Source organism: Rhincodon typus, chromosome 9 (assembly GCF_021869965.1).
Source record: "Rhincodon typus isolate 14 chromosome 9, sRhiTyp1.1, whole genome shotgun sequence".
Taxonomy (NCBI): Eukaryota; Metazoa; Chordata; class Chondrichthyes; order Orectolobiformes; family Rhincodontidae; genus Rhincodon; species Rhincodon typus.
The window spans coordinates 34,338,075-34,349,218 of NC_063340.1; the positions used below are offsets into that span (position 1 = coordinate 34,338,075).

Consider the following 11,144-nt stretch of genomic DNA (forward strand, 5'->3'; position numbering starts at 1 on the left):
CAGATAGTTACGGAAAGGCTGGATTTGCTAAGGTATAGTTATACATATGAGGACTTGTAAATTAAGTTAGTGTATTGCAATGTATGTATCTGAATTTCAATTTCTTCATTATGCAATTCTTCCTGCAATTATCCACTTCTTTGGTCATCTCATTAAAAGTAATTATTTTGACTCATTAGGCATGATCTACCCTTTGCAAATCCATGCTGACTCTAACTGATCAGCAGAAAGTTTTCAAGATAGTCAGTCCCGTACTCTGAATTATTGATTCAAGATATTTCCTAACAGGGTTTCCTCCGGGTGCTCCAGTTTCCTCCGATAATCTAAAGATGTGCAGGCTAGGTGGATTGGCCATGCTAAATTGCCCGTAGTGTTCAGGGATGTGTAGATTAGGTGGGTTATAGGGCGATGGGTCTGGGTGGGATGCTCCAAGGGTCGGTGTGGACTTGTTGGGCTGAAGGGCCTGTTTCCTCACTGTAGGGATTCTATGATTCTATGATTCTATGATGAGTGATCTTAGATAAACTTCTCTAATTCTATAGTTATGGGGTGGCATGCATAATTTTGAAATCTAATGGAATGGTTCCTAAATCAAGTGACATTTCCAATATTATAGTTAAGGAATCTACAGTGCTTTAATTGCTTTGTTTTAAAGTCTGGAATTGAACCTATCTGGTTTTGGGAATTTGTAACTCTTTAGTACCATTAACTTGTCCATAATATTAACTGGCTTATGCTTATTTTGTTGAAACCCTAACCTTGATTCAATAATGGTTTTCCTGGGATATCTGGAATGCTGACCTGTTCTTATCCTGTAAATACTGACACAATGTATAAAGAACAAAGAACAATATAGCACAGGAACAGACCCTTCAGCCCTCCAAGCCTGCACCGACACATTTTGCCCTTTCATACTAAAGCCGTCTTCATTTACAAGATCCATATCCCTCTATTCCCTTCCCATTCATGTATTCATCCAGGTGTTTCTTGAATGCTGCTATTGTGTCTGCTTCCCTCACCTCCTCTGGCAGCATGTTCCAGGGACTCACCAGCCTTTGTTTGAAAAACTTGCCTCGCACATCTGTCTTAAACTACCACCATTCCCACCCGCAGCCCCCTAGACCTTAAACCTGTATCCCCTAGTAATTGCCTCCTCCAGTCTGGGAAAAGGCCTCATATTTTCCACTCTATTCATGCCATTCATAATCTTGTAAACTTCAATCAGGTCGCCCTTCAACCTCCTGCTTTCCAGTGAAAACAAACCCAGTCTATCCAATCTTTCTTCAAAAAAGGTTTTCTTCATAAAATCCACTATACCAGGCAACATCCTGGTAAACCTCTTCTGTAGCCTCTCCAAAGCATCCATATTGTTCTGGTAGTGTGGTGACCAGAACCGTACACAATATTCAAAGCGTGGCCTAACTAAAGTACTATAAAGCTGCAGCATAACTTGCCTATCCTTATAATCCATGCCCCTTCTATTGAACGCAAGCATGCCAAAGCCTTTTTTCACTACCTTAGCTTCCTGTGTTGCGACCTTCAGTGATCTGTGGATCTGCATATCAATACACCTAAGTGTTGTACCGTTCACTGTATAATTTCCACCTGTACTTGAGGAAACATATGTTAGGTCTAGGAGGATGGGAACTGACATAGCCCTTGAAATAGGAAAGAACTTAAACGTGGACTTACAGGGCTAAAAGGGGTCATAAAAAGTTGTTAGCAAACAGGATTAAGGAGAATCTCAAGTCTTTTTATACATCTATAAACAGCAAAGGGGGTAGCCAGGGAAAGGTTTGACCCACTCAAGGACAAAGGAGGGAATCTATGTGTGGAGCCAGAAGAGGTAAGTGAGGTCCTAAATGAATACTTTGTGTCAATATTCACCAAAGAGAAGGAATTGGTGGAGGATAAACTCAATGAAGGGAGTGTCAAATATCTAAGCCAAGTTGCTACTAAAAAGGAAGAGGAGTTGTGCGTCTTTAAAAGTATTAAGGTAGATAAGTCCCCAGGTCCTGATGGAATCTATCCCAGAATATTGAGGGAGGCAAGAGAATAAATTACAAGAGCATTGGCAGACATCTTTGTATCCTCTTTGGCAAAAGGTGAGGTCCCAGAGGACTGGAGAATAGCCAATGTTGTCCCATTGTTTAAGGGTAGCAGGGATAATCCAGGAAATTACATGCCTATGAGCCTCACATTAGTGGTAGGGAAATTATTGGAAAGATTCTCAGATACAAGATCTATATGCGTTTAGAAGCAAATGGACTTATTAGTGACAGGCAGCATGGTTTTTGTGCAGGGGATGTCGTGCCTCATTAACTTGATCGAGTTTTTTGAGGTGGTGATGAAGATGATAGAGGGAAAAGTGGTTGATGTTGTCTACCTGGACTTCAGTAAAGTCTTTAACAAGGTCTCTCATGTAATTGTTCAGCAAGCCCACTCATTCCTTATTCTCATTGACATTATCATTATCAATTTTCAAACAGCTTCTAATTGCCCTCTTCTTTTCCAAAATAATTTAAAATGTTCTTGTTGTTTTTGTTAAGTAGAAATCTTGAGTTTTATTGATATGTACTAGTTCTGAGTTGAATAGCTCATGTCTTTACTGCACACTTGTCCAATTTGAAAATTCATAAAGATACCACTTTGATGCTACTATGAGGGAGTCCAAATAAAATTTAACCATAGTCTTAAATTCTTTTCTATTTCTTTATTCTACCCATTAAGTTTTCACTATCTTTTTACCTCTCATTATGTCCTATCTTATCCTATCTATCATTAAGGCAACTCCAACCCACCCCATCCCCACCACCAACAATTTTCCCTGTCCTTCCTGTGGAACCAACAAACCGCACATTTGGTTTCCATTCCTGAGTGTTTTGCAACCATGTCCAAATAACGGCTATTCTTCCAAATATCCAAAAATAGAAAACTGGAGCAAGAGTAAACCATTTGGCCCTTTCAGCCTGCTTCACTATTCAATATGTTTATGGCCTGTTGTTCCTGTTCTTGCTTTCTTCATATGATCCCTTTAGCCCAAAGGCTAAACTTATCTAATTCTTCTTGAAACCATTCAATGTTTTTTGCCTGAACTGCTTTTTGTGGCAGAGAATTCCATAGACTTACCACTCTCCGAGTGAAGAAATTTCTTATCTCAGTCCTAAGTGGCCTACCCAACATCCTTAAACTGTGACCCCTGGTTCTGGACTCCACAGTCTTCAGAATATCCTTCCTTATATTTACTCTTTCAAGTCCTGTTAGAATTTTATATACTTCTATGAGATCTCTCCTCAGTCTTCTAAACTCCAATGAATATTATTTTAAACAATCCAGTTTATATTCGTGCGTCAGTCCTGCCACCCTAGGAACCAGTCTGGTAAATCTTCATTGCACTTTCTCTAAAGCCAGAATATCCTTCCTCAGATATTCGAGGTATGGTCTCACCAAGGTCCTGTACATTTGCAGCAAGATATTCCTGTTCCTGTACTTGAAATCTCTCACTATGAAGTCCAACATACTATTTGCCTCCTTCACCACCTGTTGTATGCAAGCTTACTCCCAGTGACTTGTGTACAAGAACACCCAGGTCTTGTTGTACCTAACCCTTTCCCAATCCATTGCATTTCAGATAATAATCTCCCTTCCTGTTTTTGGTACCAAAGTGTACAACCTCACATTTATTCACATTATACTTCATCTGTCATGCGTTTGCCCATTCACTCAACTTGTCCAAATCACACCAAAACATTTCTGCATCTTCTCACAGTTCACCCTTCCAGTCAGTTTTATGTCCTTTACAAACTTGGAGATATTACATTTAACTTAATTTAAATCATCAATATAGATTGTGAATAGCTGGGGTCCAAGCTGATTTTGTGATACCTGACTAGTTACTGCTTGACGCTCAGAAAAAGACGATTAATCCTACTCTTTGTTTCCTGTCTGCCAACCATTCTCTATTTATGCCCATACACTACCCCCAATTTCATGGACTTTGATTTTACATGCTAATCTCTTATATGGGACCTTATTGAAAGCCTTCTGAAAGTCCAAATAAACCACATTCTCTAGTTCCACAAATCAACTCTACCAGTCATATCCTTGAAAGGTTCCAGTAGCTTTATCAAGCATTATCTCCCATTGTAAATCCATGCTGACTGTGTCTGACCCTGTCATTGTTTCGCCAAGTGCACTGCTATTAAATCTTTAGTAATGGACTCTAGCATTTTCCCCCTTACCAATGTCTTGACTTTGAAATTTGAAGTTGAATTTGAAGTTGCAATTGAATTTGGACCAACAATTTGTTTAATTTGTCCCTTTTCCTTTGTGAATTTGTAGAAAAACTGACTGCTAGACCAAATATCTAACCTGTTTCAATATTTTTCTGACACACTTACTATGTTTCTTTCTGATTTAACAGCTTTATGTCTTTCAGCTTTCCCTTTAAATGTAGTGAGCAAAACACAATCCCTGACTTATACTCAATTCCCTTCCCTTTCGTTATTTTTCAAACTATCACCTAAATTTCTTTTCTACCTGAGCACTGACACTTCTCACCATGTCCTACCCTCCCCCACATTTACTCATATCAGGTCATTGTGACTGCCCAATTTTCCTTGGTCAGAGCTCAATTTAGGTAAAGCTTGTTTCTATGAAATGTTATTTCTGTTCCAGTGTCCCTGGACTTGAATTATACTCAGCCACACCGCTCCTGAACAAATGTTCATCTCCTGTTTGTCTCTGTACAAATTTGTATATGGCACAGTTAATAACCCAGGGATGGTAATCCCTGACATCCTGCTATTTTTAGGTCCTGCAATTACCATAACATGTCTCCTCCTCCTCCTTTCCCTCCTTCCTTTGGACTATCTCTTGCCATAATCTGCATTCAGTTGCCTTCTCACAGACTTTTTTTCAAGTACATGGATAAGCTAGGATATGATCACTTTCCATGGTTTCTCATTCTCTATGTTAATTAGGTGCACCTAATTGTGCACTTTTATTTATGCCAACCTATTTGGAACCTGTTCCTCTCTACAAGATGTGACCAATACATGGAATAACCTGGCAGAGACTGATATCCCTCCTTCATGTGCCAATTTCTCCAACTTTCACATTACTCAATGATTCTGAATTGGCGAGTTAGGATATGGAGACTTCTAATACAATTTTCATTGTCCACCAACTTCCATATTGTACTCCAAAACACCAACTGCGCTGCTGAATTATTTTACCTTAACCTTAGGATAAATTAATACTAGAATTAATACTAGAATACTATAAATTAAAACCAAAAGTGATAAATATTAGACAATTACCAATAAATTCAATTTTCAGGAGAACATCATTACAAAGACAAGTGGTAAGAATAATGGATTCTGATGAATTGTCATTGCCCTGAAAGGTTAACTCTGTTTCTCAGTGGATGCTGCGTTTTGGGTATTTCTAGCATTTTCAGTGCTTGATTTAGATTTCTAGCATCTGCATTTTTCTGATTTATGCTACCGCATGAAGGAGTTGAGGTATGTTGATGTATTTAAGAGTTAGTACATGAGAGAGCAGGAAGCTACATTCCCTCTAATTTCTCTGTACTAGGGCCTCCGAGGTCCATGCATGGTAGTAGCTGCAGAAACTGGAAGTGAATGTGTTTCACACCACCAACTCTCAGATCAGCATGCATAAATCCTGGGAATGGCCACACAGTTCAGAGGGAACATTGGTAAGGAATGCCCACAATGTTAGATGAAGGCTCATGTGGAACATAAACACCAGATTAGTTGGGTTAAATGACCTAATTTCTCTGCTGTACACTTGACAAAAAAAGAAATGATTATTGCATCAAGTCATTCTTTTGCATAGAAAAAGATATCAAACTTATTGCAAATTATACTTTTAAGTATTATACACTGTTTTTTTCTCCTTTTGGTTACCTTTACCTGTGCTAACATCATAAACTTTACTTGCGGTAAGTTGCAACTGATATTTATCAGAAGTGTTTACACAGGTCATCCAAAATATAAATTGAATATGGGGCATTCAACCACATAATTCATTCACAGTATGTTTCCTGTTTAATGCAGAAAAGACCAGAAAATGTTCATTTTCATAACTGTAGAAACATGATTGATAAGTAATTGATCCAACTTTGTATCAAACAAGTGACTGCATGCTGAATGCAGCTAGGTGCAGTTATATGCTTGACTGCTTTGTGCAATTTAATGCCAATCTGTCAACGTCTCACAGTCAATAGTATGAACGTACAAATTAGAATGCTAACAGTATGGGAAGTACAAGATGTCTTGACCTGAATTGTCTCAAACTTTGCATTTTCTACAGGGCCAACATTGGCGTGTTCTTCTGTGGACCCAATGACCTCTCGCATGTTCTTCATACAATGTGCAATTTTTATTCATCTGCTAATCCCCAAGGTGTTCAGTTCCACTACAACAAAGAGGATATCTAAGATCTATGCAACTTCTGGAAGTGATTATTTACAAGGGGGTAAATTGTAATGTAAAGGGTTTAATCATTTTATTCCTGCAGTTATATTGTTTGAAACCGCTAATAACAAAATTAACAATATGTAATAGTCAGGAATATATTATGCATGCTGCTTTACATTTACTTAAATCAGTTTATAAAAGACATTACAATGAATCGAGTATACATGTGAGTGCACAACAATTAATTTCTTATCCAAATACATTAATATTTTCTTTTACTGAAATTTCATGCTTTCTTTATTTAAAAAGAAACATTTTGATGAAGACAAAGACTTATAAAGTTTATACCTGTCTTCTTATTCCAATAATGCCAAAAGTCATTGTGTTCTGCCTCACCAAGGTAATGGATTGGAACATGAGCCCCACTATTCCAGGAGTCATCACAAAAGTTAAAAAGATTTTATAAAAGCATGCAGAATCCCTTGTCTTTTAGTTCCAGGTTAACAGAAAGCATGGTCCAGCTTTCTCTCCTTAAAAAGAGTTGCTATTTATTACAAATAAGTGGATTCTAACTTCAGATAAGCAACTTTGAACCACTCGATGTAACTTTAGTTAAAACTCTAACTCCCTTATAATTTTCCCCTATACAGATAGAAAATTAAAAAAAAGAATGTTATGGGGAGAGGGAAAGGCAGTTCAACGATCCCTGTTCACAGAATTCCCTGAGATGATCCTTTCGATTTGTCAGCACACTGCTCCTTGATCTTTCTTTACTAGTTACTTTCACTTGCTTGCAGAGGCACAAGTCAGCTGGCTCACACTTATAAAGTCTTGATTCAATAGCTAAAATGCCACAGCATACAACAACTGATGTGGGAAAAATAAATTGGTTTTCTTCAGGTCTGAGGGAATAGTTCCTTCCCGTTTGGAGATCTGATGGCTTCTTACAAACATTCACACCCATAAAGAGTGTAATTCTATCTGGGAACCAATCACATAAATGTTGGCAGGCAGAGGTCCCTTGTTATTGAGAATAATTTCACCATTTCACAGACCAATAAGCTACTCATTGCTGGCCAAATCTCCATTTGTACACAGCCCCTTGCCATAGCCAAGGGGAAATCATTAGATAATATGAGACACCTGGACAAATAAATGTGAGAATTCTAATTGTTTGATCTGTTTCCTGAAGTCCTCTGTGATACTGTAAACTTCAGAACTTTAATAACTGTTCACAGATTGAAAGAAACAGCAATTGTTCTGTCTGGACTAAATTGTCAAGGGACAAGGACAAACTTATGCAGGAACTGTGCCTGGGAAAAGAAGGAGTCAAAGCTACATAAACAAAATTATTCTAACAACCCTCTGATAACTGGCTGCCTTATGCCACCAAGGACAAATGATTTCCCTGCAGAATAATTTAAGGAGTTAGTGACAGGACAAGCTGTGTCTTCAAATGGACAGTTAATGCCAAATATAAGAAGTAGCAGGGAAGTTACTTCTGACAAGATGGTAAGTTGCAGACTTGCAATATTGTGGAAGAAAGAATCTAAAGGATCATCAATAATTTCACACCACAAGTTTGACAGAGAAAATTGTTGTAAAAATTCAACTCCTGGAATCTTCAGCAACAGGCTTTCAAAGAACAACACTGCACAAGGATCGAACCCAGGACATCTGGAGACAGACACTATTGTTTGGAATCAGAGCCAAGCTCCACCATTAATTGGTTAATAGCCAATTTGTGTTGAGATTTAACTTGCTTACTTGAGGGTTTTTATTTGGTCGTTACATGCAACAAAGTTTAAATAATTGTTTCAGTATTTGATTGTGAGATTTCTTAATAGGTAGTCAAACTAAAGGTATCTTGTGGTAATTTACCTGCAACAATTGGCATTCCTCAGTAGGCCTTTGATGGGAAGTGACTTTAAATTGATCCAAAGTTGAACTTACCAGTCTTGTATTCTTAAAAATCCAAACTGACTCTTATATAAGAGTGCAGCTACCTCACATGACAACCAGATTCAAGTAGGTGAATGAGGATGATGGCAATCAATCAAACCTTTTACAGATTTAATCAGGGCATTTAATTTTTTGTATTATTGAATTTAGCATTGAAACTTTGCTTTGAAGTCATGACAGACAATCAGCAAGAATGGGAGACCTTGGTTAAGGAATATTTGAAGAAATTGAAGAAGTGGACAGAGTATTGGGAAGCCTGTGATGTTATGAGTCAAGTTGCACTGAATCATTTGTAAGAGTCAGTTAGGAAGTCCTTGGGAAGGCGTGCACCCAAAGAGGATGTGCTGATGGAAATTTGTTGTCTTTTTGCAGAAACATGGTAAGCAAAGTGTGCATTAAAGCAGACTAATGCTGAGTTAAGTGAGTTGAAGTCAGCAAATACAGAGCTGAACGGAAAATTGATGCCCAAGAGGTTGCCAATCAGGAAACGGCAGTTTCCTAATTGGAAAACACAGAATTAAAGGGAAAGATTAAATCCCAAGAGATGGGCAATCAGGAGAAGACAGTTTACCTCTCTAATTATCAAACTCAATTTGAGACAGAGAACAGGAATGCCAAGAAGGTTTAGAGGCAGGTTCAGGAGTCAGAAATTAATTTAGAAATTTGAAAGTAAATGTAAAGATCTCTGGGCAGCATTTAAAAAGAACTGCATCAAGCACAGCTTGACCAACAAGTGCAGAATGCTGATCATTCTAGATGCCAACAAGAAATTGATACGTTGAAGTCACAGCTTTCCAGCCAGAAAAGGTTTCTTTATGTTTTGGGACCTGTACAGAGATATGGGGACAAAAGATGAAATTCCAATTGGGAATTGGTTGAGAATGAATCCCAATGTTATTCAGTTCAGGACAGGGAATATGATCATAATCCCTGACCTCAATGTCCTTCTGCTGTATTCAGAGAAAGGTTCCCTGTATCCACAGATGCCAGTCTTGTACATGCCCAAAGTAAACATAAAGATTTAATGAAAATCCAACAAAATAAATGAGGATAAAGGCAATCGACCAGTAATTGGGCCATAAACCAGGTAAACTGAAAAGTGTAACTTTAAAAATAAAGCAGAATTTGAAATTAAGTGAAGGATGTGGGTAAACTCTACAGTCAGCCATCAGAAGGGCTAATACCTATTTCCTGGAGTGTCAGAAGGGTGCAATGTGCTTTTCTGATATGTTTTACAATTAGAGTGGAAATGGAAATTTCAAAAGCCAGATCCCGAGCCCCAAACCTAATCAATTCCAATAGGACTGCAATGAACCCTAGAGAAAGAGAATAAAGAGGAATAAAACTAAATTTCTTCCGTAGTCCTTTGTTTGCCTGATAAAATAAGAGCACTTGGGTAAATACGTATTTTTGGAATAATAAATTCTTTGAAGTGTCTATCAAATATTTCACTGGCAACAGGTCCCATGAATACAAGTTTTGGAAGAACAAAATTCAGATTAAAGATCTGTGTGAACTGATAAATTGTAAGAAAAGCAGAAGCTATCTTAAATCTTTTGTTTTTTGAGCTTTGGGTAAACAATGAAGCTGATTGTTGGATTGTTTGCTGGCTTGACCTTTTGCAAGTGAAGTATGGAGTCAGCAGCAGGGATCCAGTGTTCAGTGGAAATGCACACAGTGTGTACAATGTAATGGTACACTTTTCTATGGCATTGTTGGGAGTAGGATACTAACACAGTCAACATCCCCTTGGTCAAAGACTCAAACAACTAAGTACTAGGGGACCACAGGTTCAAGGTGAGAGGGGTGAGGGGTAGTTTAAGAGAGATTTGCGAGGCAAGTTTTTCAACAAAGAGTGGTGAGTGCCTGGAACACGCTGCCAGAGGTGGTGGTGGAAGCTGACACAATAGCAGCAATCAAGAATCACCTGGACGATTACATGAATAGGAAGGGAATAGAGGGATACGAAGTGAAGGTAGTTTTAGTATGGAAGGGCAAAATGTGTCGGTGCTGGCTTAGAGAGCCGAAGGGCCTGTTCCTGTGCTGTACTGTTCTTTGTTCTATTCAACAATCCATCAGGAGGACTCATAACAGTTTGTATACTGGTTAATATTTTGACTATTATTTTACAAGTAACTAAACAATGATGTGCAGACCAATGGTGTTGGGAGACACCTCCTCATACAAATGTATGTTTTAGTGCAGTAGTAAAATGGAAGTCAAGTCCATTTGCGCTGAAGTAGAGTGTCCTGTAGGAAAAGAAGCGCCCAGAGGAGGGATAGTTATGCAAAGCAAGTAAAGTGTTGAATGAAAATGTCCATCATGAACTGGTACCAGTAATTCTGAATCTCTCAGGCATTCAGTTATCATCATGGCATCCAAAACTTTTATATAGCATTTATAAGGAATTGGTCAGACCGTTATTCAATCAAGAGGCTTACACAAGTGAGTGGAGAAACAGGAAGATCAGCAGTTTGATAGGAGATGCTGCAGACATTTACAGTTCATATGTTTCTACAGTTAATGGCCTAGACATCAGTGCTATAAGTAATCCTGATTAAATCAACTAACTTCTCAAGTTAACAGTATATTAGGCATGATGAATGATAACACTAAACTTAATAGTCAGACAGGGGACACCACTAACAGTGTTGCATTTCATATAATTGACATCTTAGAATCATACGCCAGCAATTAACAAATTAATAAAAGCAGGAAAGAGCAGTCAACATCAAA

The 11,144-nt window shown here is 38.1% G+C and overlaps 1 protein-coding gene across 1 annotated transcript in view; it reads left to right on the forward strand.

The window, feature by feature from the left end:
- The window catches only part of LOC109932166 (NADPH oxidase 3-like), a 49,976-nt gene extending 43,307 nt beyond the window's left edge, over positions 1-6,669 (forward strand). Inside the window, exon 13 of the mRNA XM_020531411.2 lies at positions 6,340-6,669. Within this exon, the coding sequence (XP_020387000.1) occupies positions 6,340-6,466 (127 nt within the window). The 3' untranslated portion in view covers positions 6,467-6,669. The remainder of the gene's footprint in view (positions 1-6,339) is intronic.
- Positions 6,670-11,144: the final 4,475 nt, after the last annotated feature.